This window comes from Micropterus salmoides, unplaced genomic scaffold, assembly GCF_014851395.1.
Source record: "Micropterus salmoides isolate LMB-PRFRI ecotype aquatic unplaced genomic scaffold, ASM1485139v1 Ms_hic_scaffold_1, whole genome shotgun sequence".
NCBI lineage: Eukaryota > Metazoa > Chordata > Actinopteri > Centrarchiformes > Centrarchidae > Micropterus > Micropterus salmoides.
In genome coordinates this window covers 1,938,495-1,957,199 of record NW_024040040.1, presented here as the reverse complement: position 1 = coordinate 1,957,199, position 18,705 = coordinate 1,938,495, and the positions used below count along the sequence as shown (strand labels likewise).

Here is an 18,705-nt window from a genome sequence, read left to right as displayed (position 1 = left end):
TAAAATGTGTTTGAAGTTCTCAGTGAACAAGCATCGTCCTGAATTTGTTGGTTTCAGTGTGACCTTTTAAAACCGGGTTTAGAGCCGGATGTTCCCCTGAATTCACTTCTTAATTAAAAGTGGGGATCAGAAGATTTCACACAGTTCAAATTAAAGCAAATGTCCAAAACTGAAGTCTTCATAAAAGACGGCTGAGTGTGTTTCTGCTCTGTGAAAACCTCCAAATGAGTTCCTCTGACTCACCGAGGGCGGGGACGGCCCCCTGATGGGCCCCATCGGGTTCAGTTTCGCTGTGTGTGTGTGTTGGGGGTGCTAATGGGACCTGCAGGCTAAAATAGGGAGGTGGGGGGGGTCCTTTCCAACCAGAGCCCCCCCCCCCACCTCGCTCTGCTATAGTTAGAAAAACTCCACTGCAAAGAAAATCCACCTCCTGTTTTGTCCCCATGAAGAAGTCAGAGGCACGCTGTAAAAAATGTCGCTGTCAGCGCTCTGAGATTTTTACAGCAGACAGATGTTGAGGTGTCGGAGGAGGAGGAGGAGGAAGAGGAGCAGAGCGAAGGAGGAAACAGCTGAAGGTTGTTTGTGGAGGTTTACAAGTCAGCTGTGCTCAGACCAGCAGAGTCCTGAGACCAGAACAGTCCGGGTCCTGGTGATTTATGGGACACTGTGAGGCATTCAGGGTCACCTTCTTCACTGCAGGAGGACACTATGAAAGCTGGTCAGACACGTTCCGACGCCGCGTTGGAATTTAGACTAACCATCATTTTAATTCGCATTAATCTGCCCGTGTCTTTCTCCCTTTATAAATGAAATGCGACACAGAGAAGTTTGACTTGTTTTAGGACTTTTATTTAAAACATCAGGAACTGTAATAGGACAGGAAATAAGAAGCTGCTTGTTTCTATAAACTTTAGATGGTAAATCTTGATAAAAACGACTCACAGGAGGTTTTTAAATGACAAGAAGCTTCATTATAAACTGACCACATTAGTTACTGACGACGACTTTAGATAAACACACAAGCTGAGAGGTGCCAGGACGGGTGATAAAGATGCCACAGATGGAGACAGAGGAAGCAGCTTTATTGTCAACAGGGAGCTTTGGTACAAGAACAAATAAAGATTCACTCATTATTCATGAACAGTTTCAGGGGACTTCATCAGCCAGAACACATGAATAAATCCTGATGAATCTGCAGCAGCGCTGCTAACGAATGCTAACGAATGCTAACAGGACGTCCTGAAGGACTAAACCTCATGAAGGGAACATTTTATATTTAAATCAACTAATACGGAGATTAAATCAGATTTACATGTGAGCAACCATCAGCTCTGCACTCGCAGCCAATCTGAGGGCTGTTCACCAGCACTTGGCCGATGGCAGTAGGGACGGCTTGACCCTCCGTCCCGGGTTGAAGATGTCTCTGACCTCCGTCTCCAGACGAACGCCGGGCACCTTGAAAATGGACACGGCTGAAAAACACAGAAGATGAATGAATCAAAAGTTTCATGTTAGTTATTAAATACAATAAATACATAACTAAATATGACAACATCATTACAGCAGAAATACAAACATGTTTTAACACTTATTCACCTCCAACCTCTGGTTACCAGAGTTACATCGATAATAACAAAAAAAATGATTCAGAACAGGTTCAGCAAACAATAACTGAATAAACACATGAAACAAATACAGAGACACAAGAACTAATAAAAAACAGACAAACGAATTATGCTATAAATAAATTAAAAACTAAATAAATCCTTCATTTATCAGAAATAGTAAATAAATATGTAAAACACAAAAACGTAAAATATGTGAAGAAATAAACTGTTTTAAAACCTTGTTTTTATTGAGATGTTAGAGCGAATTTACCTGACAGACAGGTGTGTGGCTGCAATAATAGTTTACATTTTATTTAGTTCATATGTTTACAAGATGAGACATCAGATTATTTTACAGGAACACAAAAGAGACAGTTTTTGATATATATAAAAAAAACACATAACAGGAAACAGTCAAACTACGGCCTCTTTTCTTATTTGTGATAATGAAATAGATATTTTGGGGATAAAAATCCCAGATGGTGTAGCTTTAACAAATTTACTACCAAAACAGATACTAAATTTGAGTCCTGAGCGTCGCCTGTCAGGCAGGTCACAGAGAACCAAGATACCCATGTCACTGTGTTTGTCCTCCAGCAGACAGACAGTTTAACTTACTCAGATTTTACTTATCAGGGTGGACAAACTCTGGCTCCTGCTCCGTGTTTCCCCAGAAGAACACGTGTTCAGAGTGTCAGGATTTCAGGAGTGTAGAGAAACGTACACGGCCGAAGCTGCTAACAAAGCCAGGAGGGCGAATCTGTAACTATCCTCACAGAGTTCTTGATTCAGTTTTCTAGTTGTATGATGTGAAGGTACAACTGCATCTGAGGTCCATTGTAATTGTTAGAAATGGAGCCTGAGGAGAGGGTTAATAATCCCCAAAGACTAAAGTGTTGAATTTATGAGGGGGAAATTTATCACAAATCTACAAGTAAAAAACTTGAATATTCTCTGACATTATAGTCAAAACATTTATGAGAAACTCTCAGTTTTTTGTCATGACTTCATTTTTCAAGGCTGCAACATCACACATACTTCTGCCGTGTGTCATCCATGCACTGGAGAATTATAGGTTACATTCAGCAGTGATTTCAGACTTTAGAGACTTCACCGTGAATTGGACGTATTCAGATATAAACACCAGAGTGATTTGATGTTTCTGTTTCATTTCAGGGAATTTTAAAGTTTTGTTCTTGTGAATTTAACACTTTTATCGAGGAAATGTTATCTACTACTAACCTGAATGAGCCTCTGTTAGCCTGTAGCTCTGTTAGCATGAGCCTGCGTTAGCTTGTCGCTCTGTTAGCATGAGCCTCTGTTAGCTTGTAGCTCTGTTAGAATGAGCCTCCGTTAGCTTGTATCTGTTAGAATGAGCCTCTGTTAGCTTGTAGCTCTGTTAGCATGAGCCTCTGTTAGCTTGTAGCTCTGTTAGAATGAGCCTCCGTTAGCTTGTATCTGTTAGAATGAGCCTCCGTTAGCTTGTATCTGTTAGAATGAGCCTCTGTTAGCTTGTAGCTCTGTTAGAATGAGCCTCCGTTAGCTTGTATCTGTTAGAATGAGCCTCTGTTAGCTTGTAGCTCTGTTAGAATGAGCCTCCGTTAGCTTGTATCTGTTAGCATGAGCCTCCGTTAGCTTGTAGCTCTGTTAGAATGAGCCTCCGTTAGCTTGTATCTGTTAGAATGAGCCTCCGTTAGCTTGTATCTGTTAGAATGAGCCTCTGTTAGCTTGTAGCTCTGTTAGAATGAGCCTCCGTTAGCTTGTATCTGTTAGAATGAGCCTCTGTTAGCTTGTAGCTCTGTTAGAATGAGCCTCCGTTAGCTTGTATCTGTTAGAATGAACCTCCGTTAGCTTGTAGCTCTGTTAGCATGAGCCTGCGTTAGCTTGTCGCTCTGTTAACATGAGCCTCTGTTAGCTTGTAGCTCTGTTAGCTTGTCGCTCTGTTAGCCTGTAGCTCTGTTAGCCTGTAGCTCTGTTAGCATGAGCCTCTGTTAGCTTGTAGCTCTGTTAGAATGAGCCTCTGTTAGCCTGTAGCTCTGTTAGCTTGTCGCTCTGTTAGCATGAGCCTCTGTTAGCTTGTCGCTCTGTTAGCATGAGCCTCTGTTAGCCTGTAGCTCTGTTAGCATGAGCCTCTGTTAGCCTGTAGCTCTGTTAGCATGAGCCTCTGTTAGCATGAGCCTCTGTTAGCTTGTCGCTCTGTTAGCATGAGCCTCTGTTAGCTTGTAGCTCTGTTAGCATGTACAAGGTGTTTTGGCAGGAGTTCTTACTGTCTCTGAGGTGCATGATGGGAGGAGGCAGCGTGCTGAAGTACGGGTGCTGCAGAGAGTCCTGCGCCGAGATCCGGTCTGTAGGGACCCCTTTCAACATCCTCTGGACCAGGTCCTCGGTCTTATAGGGCAGCTGGTTCAACCTGATCCACATCAACACAAACAGGCTTATGCAGGGCTACAGAGAGTCCTTTTCTAACTAATCCAGATCTAGGCTGAGCAGCAGTAGACTCCATGCTAACACTTTAGCCTTAATAAAAGTAAGTTAATAAAGTATTGAAACTGTTTTCTTACCTTTTCCAAACGGTCCTAAACGGCTTCGGCTCGCAGTGAACAAACCGCTCTGTGCAAAGAAAGAAAGTGAAGTTCATAAATGTGGTTCTGACCTTCGTGTCCCCCTCAGGATGAGCTGTAATAAGTTTGATGATGCTCTAACTTTACATCCAGCACCACCATCAGGTCAGCGTGTTAATGTGTCCAACACTTTGCTTTATGACCAAATACCTGCAGAACTGAAGATGCTTATGTTAGCATGCTAACGAGCTAAGCTTACTTTAGAATATTGCAAGACATCTTAACGCTTTGGAGGAGGTAAACAGGAAGTATAACAGTACCATGGAGTCAGGGAGTTACACTGTGGGCGACAACTTGAGCCATGTTTTCTTTTAAGTAGCCGAATTAGCTGTTAGCGGCTCCTGTTAGCGACTCCTATTAGCAGTGTACCCATGAATGTACAGACAGATTTCACTGGATTACTGTGATACTGAAGGAAACTTCCTTCATTCAGGTCCTGCAGCTTCTTTGGATTTCTGCACGTCTGTTCTGCCATCAGAGATACTGATATAGAATGAACCAGTGCAACGTTAGTCTGGAGCCCTGAGAAAAACCTAAACCGTGACCCACTGAGGAACAGATGAAGAGCCCACTGAAGGTCTCACATGGACCTGGACCGATTCCCCGACCTTAAAGAATGTGAATCTTTGAGCCCTGTGGGTGGAGGCCCTGAGCTGAGTAATCACACCTCATTATCCTCAGGTTGAACTCTCCAGCTGCGAGAGGCGATCTCCTCTGAGCCGTTTACTGTAAAAACACGGTTTATGTTCGATGATTAATGTTTAGGTCAGCTGCTGATCTCACTCTTCCCTCCCTTTGTTCTGACTTTCACACAGCCCGATCTCTGAGAAAGTATTTTCAAATTTAGAGCATTAACCCCGTCAGACCCGACTGATTTTCTGCCCTCTGGTTGTTTTTGGTGAGGCACAAGGAAATATTGGGTCCCCAATAAAATAATTTGAAGTGATCAGGGCTCCAGTTTTACTTCTGGGCTGGTTGTTTTGTGTCATGTGACAGAGCTGAACTACTTGGTTTCTACGCCTGTTAAACGAAAGGCGACTAAATGTCCATTTACTGAAACCAGATCATGTCTCAGATACAACAGAGTCTGAGGACAAGTGATAACATTACTGAAATACTTTGACTGTCTCATTACGGATCATGTCAGGACTTTAAATTGTTTTCAGTCTGCAGGCTGGACTCCTGCGCACAGAGGGCCGTGACAGCCGATCACAGATTACCACCTGCTGCGCTCTAACTATATAAGCCCGTGCAAGGGCGTCAATTTCTGTTGGAAAGTGGAGGGGACATTTAAGGGCTCAGATAAGGAGCGAGCAGTCAGGGTTTGACGAAACACTTCCAGTCCACCAGACGAGACATTGCACAAGATTAGAGTCACGGGAACAAAACATCTTAAAACTATTTAGAATAAATGGCCACTGATGAAATATACGACTGGGGGACCTGAGGGTCCTTTCCCAGAAGATGTTGAGCGTAAAATAGTCAATTTGCACCATTTTATGGTGGAAATGTCTTAAAATGTACTGGAATATAATACAGTAATCAGTGGCTTGTTTTTTTAGCTTAGGTAACTGTTTTGGACAACGCAGATCCATTTATTCTATATTTACAGTGCCTTGCAAAAGTATTCGGCCCCCTCGAACTTTTCGACCTTTTGCCACATTTCAGGCTTTAAACATAAAGATATAAAACTGTAATTTTTTGTGAAGAATCAACAACAAGTGGGACACAATTATGAAGTGGAACAAATTTATTGGATATTTCAAACCTTTTTAACAAATAAAAAACTGAAAAATTGGGCGTGCAAAATTATTCAGCCCCTTTACTTTCAGTGCAGCAAACTCTCTCCAGAAGTTCAGTGAGGATCTCTGAATGATCCAATGTTGACCTAAATGACTAATGATGATAAATAGAATCCACCTGTGTGAAATCAAGTCTCCGTATAAATGCACCTGCTCTGTGATAGTCTCAGAGGTCCGTTTAAAGCGCAGAGAGCATCATGAAGAACAAGGAACACACCAGGCAGGTCCGAGATACTGTTGTGGAGACGTTTAAAGCCGGATTTGGATACAAAGAGATTTCCCAAGCTTTAAACATCCCAAGGAGCACTGTGCAAGCGATAATATTGAAATGGAAGGAGTATCAGACCACTGCAAATCTACGAAGACCCGGCTGTCCCTCTAAACTTTCAGCTCATACAAGGAGAAGACTGATCAGAGATGCAGCCAAGAGGCCCATGATCACTCTGGATGAACTGCAGAGATCTACAGCTGAGGTGGGAGACTCAACAATCAGTCGTATACTGCACAAATCTGGCCTTTATGGAAGAGTGGCAAGAAGAAATCCATTTCTTAAAGATAAAAAGTTTAAAGTTTGCCACAAGCCACCTGGGAGACACACCAAACATGTGGAAGAAGGTGCTCTGGTCAGATGAAACCAAAATCAAACTTTTTGGCAACAATGCAAAACGTTCTGTTTGGCGTAAAAGCAACACACCATCCCCACTGTCAAACATGGTGGTGGCAGCATCATGGTTTGGGCCTGCTTTTCTTCAGCAGGGACAGGGAAGATGGTTAAAATTGATGGGAAGATGGATGGAGCCAAATACAGGACCATTCTGGAAGAAAACCTGATGGAGTCTGCAAAAGACCTGAGACTGGGACGGAGATTTGTCTTCCAACAAGACAATGATCCAAAACATAAAGCAAAATCTACACTGGAATGGTTCACAAATAAACATCTCCAGGTGTTAGAATGGCCAAGTCAAAGTCAAGACCTGAATCCAATCGAGAATCTGTGGAAAGAACTGAAAACTGCTGTTTACAAACTCTCTCCATCCAACCTCACTGAGCTCGAGCTGTTTTGCAAGGAGGAATGGGCAAAAATTTCAGTCTCTCGATGTGCAAAACTGATGGCGACGTACCCCAAGCGACTTACAGCTGTAATCGCAGCAAAAGGTGGCGCTACAAAGTATTAACATAAAGGGGCTGAATAATTTTGCACGCCTAATTTTTCAGTTTTTTATTTGTTAAAGTTTGAAATATCCAATAAATTTCATTCCACTTCATGATTGTGTCCCACTTGTTGATTCTTCACAAAAAATTACAGTTTTATATCTTTATATTTGAAGCCTGAAAAGTGGCAAAAGGTCCGAATACTTTCGCAAGGCACTGTACGTTGCCCTGCAATTCTTTTTCAATTCTTGTTGTGCAAAAATACCTTTCTTAAGCATTTTCATGTTGCAAGAACGTTTTTTACAAACGCCATGAGCTTGTGCATTCAGTCTCTCCCTCTCTCTGAGGATCGTATTCGTTCAGTTTTAAAACAATACAATCTCCGTCCACAGCAGCGTTTTAGCTGCGTATCAGTAGATCTCCGTCTGTATTAAAACGACTGAAAACGCACAGCTGGCGGCCGTTCACGTACACTAGGCGTGCGTGTGCCGATTTAAACATGAAGCAGATGGTCTGTTCCGCAGTTACAGAAGATTTGGTAAAAGAATAAAGAAATGCAGACGACAAACCAGATTTTATTTTGCATGGACCAATAACGAGCTGGGACTGTTACTGAATGAGCCCGGGAGTTTAAAGCGGCTGTGGTGGCGGGAAACAGTACAAGTGTCGGCTGTACCTGTTATTTGAACGGTACAAAATATTTTAATAGAAATACTAAATCAAAAACTCTGTCAGCAGCATCGTGTTTCTGCTTTGCACGACTTATAAGACCCAATCAGAGAGCGTGAGCGTCTTGTTTTCACTCGTCTGCACTAAAAACGCCCTCCAAGGTTTTAAAATGAACTTCTCCGATTTAGGTCTTTGTTTTCGCCGTTTTAGTCTGGACGACTTGCAGACGTAACAAAAGGTCTCCGTTTTAAAACCAAAAAGCAGCGTTGTGGGCGGGGCCTGAGATTATGGTTTGTGGTTAGGTTATTGTTCCCGCCACTTCACCGTACACACATGCAGACAATCAACACACTGCTGCTGTTTCTGATCTACATACTTTAGTTTGCTAAATAAATCTGTAGCTAAAAATTGTCCTCTGCTCTTTGTCTCTTCTTCTGAGCCGGACTGTCAATATTCACTGTTTGGTTTTTGCACCAATAATAATGACAATTAAAAAGAATCTGTTTATCGTCTTCATGTGACACAAACTTTGAACTCCTTCAGTGTCCAGTGAGCTGCAGTTTTTGGGGTGACGTCGCCTCCTGGTGGAAACTCTGACACACTGCAGAGAAAAAGTTTCTAGCCGCTGAACCAGACTGACTGAGGGCTGATCATCAATCAGTGATCAGTGATCAATCAGTCTGAGGAAACACGTCTGGAATATTTGATTAACTGTAAAAATAAACAAGAGGATTTTCTCTGATTGAAGAAATAAACAGCAAAACAATCTGACAAAGATAAAATAATAAGATTCAGTCTGCACGTCGCTGTGTGGAGAGAAAACTACATATGTTCATCAGCGTGTCATTTCCTGTCTTATGATTGGCTGCTGGGACAGGAAGTGTGCGGAGTAAACTGACCCAGTTTATAGTTGGACAGCTGACTGACTCCAGGCCAGCTGTCCTCAGAGGGGACACCCAGGACCTGCAGGGACACATGAGATGCTGAGTTAGACTCTTAGGCTTCGTTCAGAACGCATCAAACAGATCAGATCTTTAAACCCGACTGTTAAATGATCGGACCAGACATCCCAAACATCTCTGCATGAGATCAGCTCTATAAAAACAGCAGCACTGTTCTGCAGCTGCATGTCAAGCTACCTCCAGATGTGGCTTCGATCTGATTTCATGTTTTTTTTTGTAGTCCAGACTTTTTGGTTGGCAGTCTGAACACGCTTACTCTTCTGTTGTCCTACACGCATTTCTAAATAAAAGACTTCCAGCAGCTCAAAGGGCCTGCTTTTAATGTGAAACATCTGCGCAGGAAGTTCCTTTAGCAGTGTTAAAAACAGCTGCAGTTAACAGGATGGAGTTCTTTTTTATTTTTCAGTCTGAAAAACCCAAAAATGAGGATTAGTTTTTTGTTTGTTTGTCAAACAAGTTAAATATGTATTTTCTGTTTTTATATCACAGCGTGTCGTTTAATAAACCAGTCCGCTTTCTCTTTTGTGGATTTGGAGCGTGATTAAGTGGAAAACCATCAGACGTGAATGAATCCAGAGCAGATTTAGTGGGACCTTAATTATCAGGTTCAACCTCAGAACAGCGCTATAATGCTAATGAACCAAGTTAAACAGATTCTGTTGGACTTGATTCAGGAAGCTTTCCACATTTCTGTCAGCAGGAAACTCAGTTTATAGAGTCTAATAATATTTATAGGAGTCTAATAACCTCGGATATACACTAATATAATGATAATATAATCCTCACCATCCAGATCTTCTGCAGCTGTTCAAACACATCAGTGACCCCCGGGAACGCCGGTGCCCCCTGCAGCATCTCTATGAAGATACACCCAGCTCCCCTGATTCAAACACAGAAAACTTTACGTAAAACAGCTTCTTCTGAATCTGAACATTTCAGCAGCTACACAGAAAGAAAGAAAGATTTACAACCACTGAAAATCCTTCATTCTGGTAGAAAACATGAACTGTTTCTATTTTATATTTAATTTATTCATCTGTTCAGGTCTTAGTTTGTCTGCAGCACTGACCAGATGTCCAGAGCTGTGGAGTAATCTGTGGATCCCAGCAGGACGTCGGGGGGCCGGTACCAAAGCGTCACCACCTCAGAGGAGAAGGTCTGACTGGGGATGGACTTGGACCGAGCCAGACCTGAACCCGGAACCAGACACAAAAGTCCAGTCAGTATACCAACAGAATGAAAAACATCAGTACAGAAGAGCTGCATGTCGGTCCTCCGCCCCAAAACTTTATAAATTGTCTCTGAGCAATGAAAAAGTATCACAAACCTGAGATGCATCTTGAATTTTTAAAATCTATTTTAAAATGACAACGACGTCTTAAAAAGTAAATTTCACCAGCCGAAACACTAAACCTTCAATGCACGTCTCTGTTGGTGCTAAATAGGATTAGCTTAGCTGCTAACTAGCAACTTAATTTAACATTTACTCTCAGTGAAATCTTTTTTTTGTTCTCATATGAAGCAAAATGTTCTCTGTAAAGCAATTAAAGTTTCTGAAAACATCAAGAAACAACTTTACCAATACATCAGAGTACCAATAACCTGCATGTCAATAAGTTTAGTCTGTTTTGTATTGATGCGAGACGCCTGAAAAAGCTCCGTGTGGTGGCTCTCAGCGAGGGCTCCTGACCAAAGTCGGCCATCTTGAGTTCTCCCAGGTAGCTGATGAGCAGGTTCTGGGGCTTCAGGTCTCTGTGGAGGATTCTCCGGCTGTGGATGTAGCAGAGAGCTCGCAGCAGCTGGAACATGAAGATCTGCAACAGCAGGCGGAGGTGTTTAGATTGAGTTCTGTTATTTCCTGTTTTATTTTGAAAGTTTTCTGGCCTCTTGTTATACTTTTTTCCTGTCTGTGTATTCCTTGTTACTTCATCCTGCCCTCTCTGTTGTACAGTATAAGAAGCTGAACTAAATTCCCTGATGTCTTAATTGTGTTTCAGGGGTGAACGAACCCGGACGTTGTGTGAGTGCAGTCCTCCGGGGTGTTGGCTCATGTACTGGGCCAGGTCTGTCTGCTGCAACAACACAAGAAGAAGAAAGAAGAGTCCACGTGTCATCACCTGCAGCCTCGTCAGCCTAAACCAAACTCACGTAAAGACCCTAAGTACATCTTTTCACCAAATGTTTGTTTGGTTTGAAGTTCATGTGATGCAACTGAAAGCTCCAGAAAAGCTGCTAAATAGACCTGACGATGATGATGTGTGTTTTCTAAACTATCAAATGACGTTTAAATTTCACTGTAATTTAGATTTTCTTAGAAATACTTGAGTGTTGTGTGTGTATATGATATCTTTCAAATTAAAAGAAGGCCAAGACACTTAAAACTCAACGTTTCTCACCACGTATTCAAAGACGAAGGTCAGTGACTCTCTGGTGTGGATGATGTCATGGAGGACGACGATGTTGGCGTGTTTCAGACCTTTGAGCAGAGAGGCTGCGCGCACACACACACACACACTTATTAAAAATACACCAGGGTAAGTGCCACATTTAAAATCCTAATTACACCAAAATAAAAATAGACCACCTTTAAATAATGTAAAAGCAAAATGTTGGTTTAAAATATTACAAACATGAATTACACGATCAAGACAATGTGAAGAAAGTTGGTACGTCATGTTATGTGCTAAAATATCTACTGAAGTTAGCATGCTAAAAGCTAGTCCTGGCCCGTCTTGTCATACCACCTTGTACCTGGAGATGTGAGAGTTCGATGCTACAGCTCAGGCCTCCCCGTAGTTTCAGTTGTGTGCGAACAGCAAGTTTGCTACGTTACACAAGCTCACCAAGCTTTTTTACTCTAATAAATAAACAATATAAACATCTATAATGTCAAGAAAGGAAATGTTCTTACACCTACAGAAACAAAACTACTCTTATAACACCTTCAGGAGGAATGTGTGTGTTGGTCACCTTCTCTGATGGCGGTGAACGGGATGCCCTCCTCCGTCTTCATACGAATCACCTTCAGAGCCACCAGCTGCCCGTTTATCCTCAACAGGCAACATTTAGAGCAAATAAAGCAAAAGACACACTCAATATTTGTTTTCAGTGCAGGAAGAAGTATTCACATCCTGTGCTGAAGTAAAAGGACACATAGTGTAGTGAACAAATACAAATCCTGTCTGTAGTTTTTGTGCAGCAGATGAAATGGATGAAGACAGTTGGATGGAGACTGACCTGCTGACTCCTTTGTAGACAGAGGCGTAGGCGCCTTCACCCAGTTTCTCCAGACTCACGTAGGAATGAGCTGCTCCAAACTGAAGACCTGGTTTCTAAACAGAGGGCCCACATATACAACTGTATGTTTATTTATTCCCACAACATGGTTTTATTGACCTGCTATTAAATGATTGACAGGTGTGACATTTTTCTGACCCAGGTGAAGTGGTCCTGGCAGCTTTTCTCTCCCATAGGATCACTGTTGCTGCGCCCTCGCTGCACTCGTAGCCTTCGGACCTGCAGGGTGTGGAACCAGTGAGGCTGGGATCCAGAGGGGGACAGGCTAGACTGGTCCGGATCCAGCTGAGACAGACAGAGACCAGGTCAACAGGAGCACCTCAAAACATATAAACCCATCTTAAGAACCTGTAAACCCATGGCAAAAAACACCATAAAAATGTACCTTAAAGTTTAAAAATCTCCATACCACTTTAAACATCCTAATACCACCTTAAACTCTAAAACCACCTTTAATCTAATTTCCACCTTGAAAACCTTAATAACAAGTTAAAGTTTTGGAACAACTTCAGGAAGTTCTGTCGTCAGAACCGTAAAAAGGAAAAACAATGCAACTTAACAAAATGAGGAGACCTCATAAAGAGTCAGCTGGAATCAACACATTTATTTTACGAGACAAACCAATCAACTGGCAGTAAGTACAAAAGTGTACAACCCAAAAACACATAGTAAAATGTAATATCCAGGTGAAAACAGTAACTAAACTTAAAAACCAAAGACACTCTGTAAAAAGTTGGACTACAAACAGAGAGGGTACGCTGTGAAAAACAAAAGCTGACAAGCAGAGAAAGACATGTAAAAAAGTAACTCCTGTTTGTCCTATTTTCACTCAGTCTTTATCAAATACCTCAGCAGGCGGGAGGGAAGTCGAACTCCTGCTCTTTCTGAAGCGGAGCTCCTCCATCTTCACCTCCTCCTCCTCATCTTCTTCTTCCCCCTCCCTTTCTCCTCCTCATTGTCCTGCACCTCGCCACAGCAGCACCTCCTTACCCACCACCCGGCCTCCCTCGCCCACCGGGACAAATCCTCCATCTTTAAGTCCACTCCTCTTCGTCTCCTCTCTCTGTCTCATATGACTCACATGTTTCAGGACGAGCAAACAGGGTCCCATGACTCTCAGTGGAGAACAACAGTGTCCATTCAATACAGTGAGTGGGCTGCCCTCCAGTGGTCACTGTCAGTAACTACAGCACTGTGTATACTGTTCATGTATATTTGCAGTTATAAATGTAGCTATACTGTATGTAAATGTATTTGCTTCCATCCTGATTTTTTCTTTTTTGCATTTTTGTCTGGTTTATAGTTCATTGTTTATGTTAAAAATGAAATCATTATTATTATTGACTTTATTTAGTTATAAGTTTTAAGCCCCCTGAGGACGCTCACTCCTAAAGAAAGCGAACAAGAAGATTGCTGACCTTATGGAAGATATCCGACGACTTTCAGAGGAACTCAAAGAGAAAGATTCCCTGCTGACTGGCTTTATGGATGTGGCTTCAGTACAAGCCAAACAGATTGTTTCTCTTAGCGCAACCGCTAACATCCAGGACACCGTGTTTTGGGACCCCTCTAGTCTTCCCAGGCTTTCATCCTGCTCGACTCCAAAGCATCAGTCAACCTGGGCTGAAGTGGTGGTCCGTGGCTTTAAGAGAGGCTCGGATGGGGCTGCCTCTCCTCCGCACATCAGCCTCTCCAACCGCTATGCAGCCCTTTCTGAAAACACTCCGGTCCATCCAGCGGATGCACCTGCGGCTTCGAGTCTCCCTGATACGGATCTCTTTCGGCGCACAGTGCCTGCCGACACTGTTGCATCTCCGCCACCGGCTACATCTCCCGCACTGGGCCGCCGGTCTGCCGCCGGACTTGATCGGCGGCCGTCATCTCGGTCAAAAACCTCCGCTTCCCGACGTAGGATCCTGAAGGAGGCTGTGCTCAGACGCTCCGGAGGCCGTCTCTACCCTGCACCGTCGGGTAGCCCTTCTCTCAGGTCTGTCACTGCTACTCCAACACAACACTCGGCAGCTCACACACTCCATCCTCAGTCCGCACGCAGTGTTGAAGCAGATTCTGCTCAGTCCTGCTCTGGATCCCCACAACCGGCATCTCCTCGTCCCCTTTTCTCCCCAACCACACTAATAATTGGTGACTCCATAACCAGAAACATCCGTTTCTTTAACGCTACCACTCACTGCTTCCCCGGTGCCACCACGGCTGACATTTTAAAAAAACTCCAGGACCTGATGCCGTCGCTCCCGTCCTCCATCACAAGAGTGATAGTCCATGTCGGAACAAATGACACAGCTCTTCAGCAGTCTGAGCTGACAAAATCAGATTTTAACCGCCTTTTTAACTTTTTAAAGCAGTGTGGGAAGTCCGTTTTTATCTCTGGTCCCATTCCCACAGTCGGTCGCGGTGCTGGCCGCTTCAGTAGAATCCTTGGCCTCCACGACTGGCTCCAGTCCGCCTGCAGGGCTCACCGTGTGTTTTATGTGGATAATTTTAATATTTTCTGGCAAAGAATGTCTCTTTTTAAGACAGACGGACTTCACCCAAACAAACGGGGCTCAGAAATGTTAGCTGCTCACATACAGCATGTGGTGCGGTCCACACATGACTTACGTGAATGACTATCATTCATGCAGCACACCTGGACACACCGCTCACTGAACAGATCTCTGCCTCACTGCCACAAACAACTGTCTCCACCTGCTGGCATGTAAAGCCGTCTGCTCCCAGCGCTGTTCCACAGACTTCTATTCCTGTCATCATCACGCATAGACCAGTAAACCGAAATGTGCACATCCCACACAGAAATATTAGTAATCTCTTAAGGATTAGGACAACTGCACCAACTCCAGCACCCAGAACAAACTCATTTAAAATGGCTCTCTTCAATGTGAGATCACTGTCAAGTAAGACTTTTATCTTAAATGATTTTATCTTGTCTGCAAATCTAGATTTTATGTTTTTAACTGAATCCTGGTTGCAGATGAATGACTATAGCCAGCTAGCTGAACTGTGTCCGCCTCAATATGATTGCTTTAGTCAACCGAGGGTCAGTGGTCGTGGTGGTGGGCTAGTGAGCGTGTATAGGAAAAATTTAAATGTCATCAAGTACGCTGTGATGAATTTAACTCCTTTGAAGTTCTCACTCTTAAAGTTGGAGGGCTGCATCATATTTGTTATAATTTATCGCCCCCCAAAACCGCCTGGAGGATTTTTATCAGAACTTCCTGAATTTTTATCTACTCTGGTTTTAAATTATGAAAGAATTGTTCTTTGTGGCGATTTTAATATTCATGTTGATGACCCCAACAATGTTAATGCAACTGACTTTTTAAATATGGCCACTTCTTTTAACTTCAAACAACATGTCAAAGGGCAAACACATAACCGTGGTCATACACTGGACTTGGTTTTTACCCTGGGTGTCAGCATTTCCTCTGTGGAATTAGTGGACATGACCATATCTGACCACAGATGTATTGTTTTTAACTGCGATTCGCCTGTTACTCATGCCGCCTCACCAAGCTCCGTGTGTTCTCGCATCTTTAATGAACAAAGTGTTTCAAATACAACGAAGGTTAAAATCAAGGGCAACTGGACTTTGTTGAAGATACTGGAAGACGTTTCGTCCCTCATCCAAAGGACTTCTTCAGTTCTGACTGACTGGCAGGGAAACTCAGCTATTTAACCTCAGTGGGGTCGTTGGTCCGAGTCATCGATACCGCTGGTTCGTTAGTGTTCCTTGTTGCTGTGACGACAGTCGTTACAGTCGTTAAGACTACCTGTGGCCAAGACTGAACGACCATCGTTGGTGTCTTCACCTGAGGCCAATAGGTTACGTTTGTTGAGTTTCCTGGGAAGTGATGAAAGGACAGCATTGTAAGTGGGGGATAAGTGGTGGGAAGTTTTGCGCATTCTTTCAGAGCCAAAGCCAACACCTGTCTGATTCCAACACCAACAATCTGGTCGATCACTTCAATCATATCTGCTTGTCGTCACTCAATATTACTGCTCCTCTAAAGGGAAATGCTAAAAAGGGAATGCAGGAAAGCAGAACGCAGATGGAAAAAAGTCTCCAAGTCCATTACCTCAGTCTGAAGGATTTATTAATTAAGTACAATAACATGGTTAAGGATGCGAGAACACACTATTTTTCTGAACTCATTACTACACATAAACACAATCCCAGGTTTCTGTTTAAGACTGTGGATCAGCTGGTAAACCCAACCCCTCCTTGTGCCTCAGCTGGAAGTAATGATGACTGAATTGTTTTTATTTTATTTTACCAATAAGGTGGTGTCAATCAGAGCCTCTATTACCCCTGCGGCCTCTTACTCAGAGGTTCCTCACCAGCAACAAGAGAGTTTTAACCAGTTTTATCCCATCGACTTGTCTGAGCTTTTAAAAACAGTATCAAAAATGAGAGTGTCTTCCAGCCCACTTGATGTAATACCTACAAAATTACTATTACTGAAAGTAATGGATTCTGTTGGGCCCCATTTGATCTCTGTTTTCAACAGCTCCCTATCTACTGGTTGTGTCCCTGGTTATTTTAAAACGGCTTGCATGAACCCACTTTTAAAGAAACCTGGTTTAGATCCCTCCCTCCCACATAATTTTAGACCAATTTCAAAACTGCCTTTTATTGCAAAGATTCTAGAAAGAATTGTGTCCAAACAGCTGCTCACTGTGCTGGAAAATAACAAATTATTTGAAAAGTTTCAGTCTGGTTTTAGGAAGTACCACAGCACTGAGACTGCCCTGCTTAAAGTCACCAATGACCTTTTAATGTCTGCTGATGAAGGTATGTGCTCAGTCCTGGTACTCCTGGACCTTAGCGCTGCTTTTGACACCATTGATCACAACATCATGTTAGACAGACTGAGGCACTGGGTGGGGATCTCTGGTACTGCCCTAGAATGGTTTTCATCCTACCTGTCAAATAGGAAGTTTTGCGTGTCTGTAAACAACTATGTCTCTTCGTTCTGTCCAGTTAAATATGGTGTGCCTCAGGGGTCGGTCTTAGGACCCATTTTGTTTTCCTTGTATCTGCTTCCCCTTGGACATATTATCCATAAACATGGCATTTCTTTTCATATTTATGCTGATGACACACAAATATACTTGCCCGTCAGATCCACAGACCCTGGAATGCTGAGTTCACTTAACAACTGCCTTTGTGAAGTAAAAAATGGATGTCAAATAATTTCCTCCAGCTGAACTCAGACAAAACAGAAATCCTGGTCATCGGGTCCAGCAGATGGCAGATATACTGCCATCTGCTGGTTCCCTAGTAAATCACATTAAGCCTGTGCAAAGAACCTTGGTGTCTGGTTTGATAGTAATTTAAATTTCGAGCAGCACACCACAAAGCTTGTTCAATCATGTTTTTATCAATTTAGAAATATAGCAAAAATCTGATCTATGTTAACTTTTAAGGACACCAAGACCATTTTACACGCCTTCATCTCATCACGCCTGGATTATTGCAACAGCCTTTTCACCTGTTTAACCCAAAAATCTATTGATCGACTCCAGACTGTCCAGAACTCAGCTGCCAGGCTTTTAACCAGAACAAAGAAATATGACCACATTACTCCTATTTTAGCTTCATTACACTGGCTCCCAGTATGTTTTAGAATTGACTTTAAAATTCTATTGATCACTTTTAAAGCTCTTCATGGCCTCTCGCCTGTTATATTTCTGACTTTTAGTCCCATACGCACCAGCACGTACCTTGAGATCCTCGGGCAGAGGTCTGTTGTCTGTTCCAGAGTCTCGACTGAAAACTAAAGGGGACAGAGCGTTTGCTGTCAGGGCCCCGAGGCTCTGGAACAGCCTGCCCGAGGAAATCAGGTCGGCTGAGTCAGTGAACTCTTTTAAGTCCCTTCTTAAAACATACTTTTGTAGGAGAGCCTTTCCCGATCTTATTTGACTTTATTTTATATTTATCTTAAACGTTTTAGTCTTTTCAATATTTTCATGCTTTTATCTTGTATTGTTTTTTGTATTATTGTCTTTACACGCTCTACAAATAAAGATTATTATTATTAAAGTATGCTGTAAAACATGACACAGGATTTATTTTAAAGTATTTGGCAACCACCAGAGATAAACTGTAAAAAGCTCAGAGTAATAAAAAAGGGGACGTACTGTAAAAAAAAAAAATCAAAAATTTGGGCTTATAGTTTCAAAAGTCTTTCAACGTTTAAAAAAAATCATGTTTCATATTTCTGCTTGTGGTATTCTAAAGTTAGCTTGTGGTTTCATGGCTAGGTGTGTATTTCATGTTCCGTAAGGTGAGTGCAGCTCATGAGAGATAAAAAGACATCCTGCTTACCAGTAGCTCCTTTGATTTCTGCAGTTGGTGAGGGGAGACATTGGACCCAACTGCACTTCATCCTGGGCAGGTTCTTTCAGCTCTCTGGATGTAGACAATTGAACAATGTGTTTCGGTTGGGCCATTTCGTTAATAGGCGAACATGATGACTTAAAATCTCTTTTAGTATGAAAGTGTGGGGGGTTTTAGACCAAACCCAAATTTTCAAATGGGGTTTCCATGTTAGGTGACATGGGCAGATTTGATATA

General features: G+C 42.6%; 1 protein-coding gene across 1 annotated transcript; it reads right to left on the bottom strand.

The window, feature by feature from the left end:
• Window positions 1-1,061: 1,061 nt before the first annotated feature.
• Window positions 1,062-13,191, bottom strand: cdk15 (cyclin-dependent kinase 15). Its single transcript, XM_038725916.1, has 13 exons — window positions 12,958-13,191; window positions 12,249-12,395; window positions 12,051-12,145; window positions 11,784-11,863; window positions 11,210-11,304; window positions 10,823-10,885; window positions 10,504-10,627; window positions 9,883-10,003; window positions 9,600-9,693; window positions 8,751-8,814; window positions 4,169-4,217; window positions 3,875-4,017; window positions 1,062-1,472 (listed from the first exon to the last, which is right to left on the bottom strand). Exons 1-13 carry the CDS (start codon window positions 13,012-13,014, stop codon window positions 1,360-1,362), a joined length of 1,245 nt encoding a protein of 414 aa, XP_038581844.1. The 5' UTR covers window positions 13,015-13,191; the 3' UTR covers window positions 1,062-1,359.
• Between the last annotated feature and the right edge of the window lie 5,514 nt (window positions 13,192-18,705).

Bases quoted from the DNA above. Each gene is read 5' to 3' on its own strand.
- cdk15 (XM_038725916.1), bottom strand. From the start codon at position 13,014: ATGGAGGAGCTCCGCTTCAGAAAGAGCAGGAGTTCGACTTCCCTCCCG. The intron at 8,815-9,599 runs GTGAGGATTATA...GTGTCCCTGCAG, and splicing joins AGCTGCAGAAGATCTGGATG to GTCCTGGGTGTCCCCTCTGA. The intron at 4,218-8,750 runs GTCAGTTTACTC...TTCTTTGCACAG, and splicing joins GCTGTCCAACTATAAACTGG to AGCGGTTTGTTCACTGCGAG.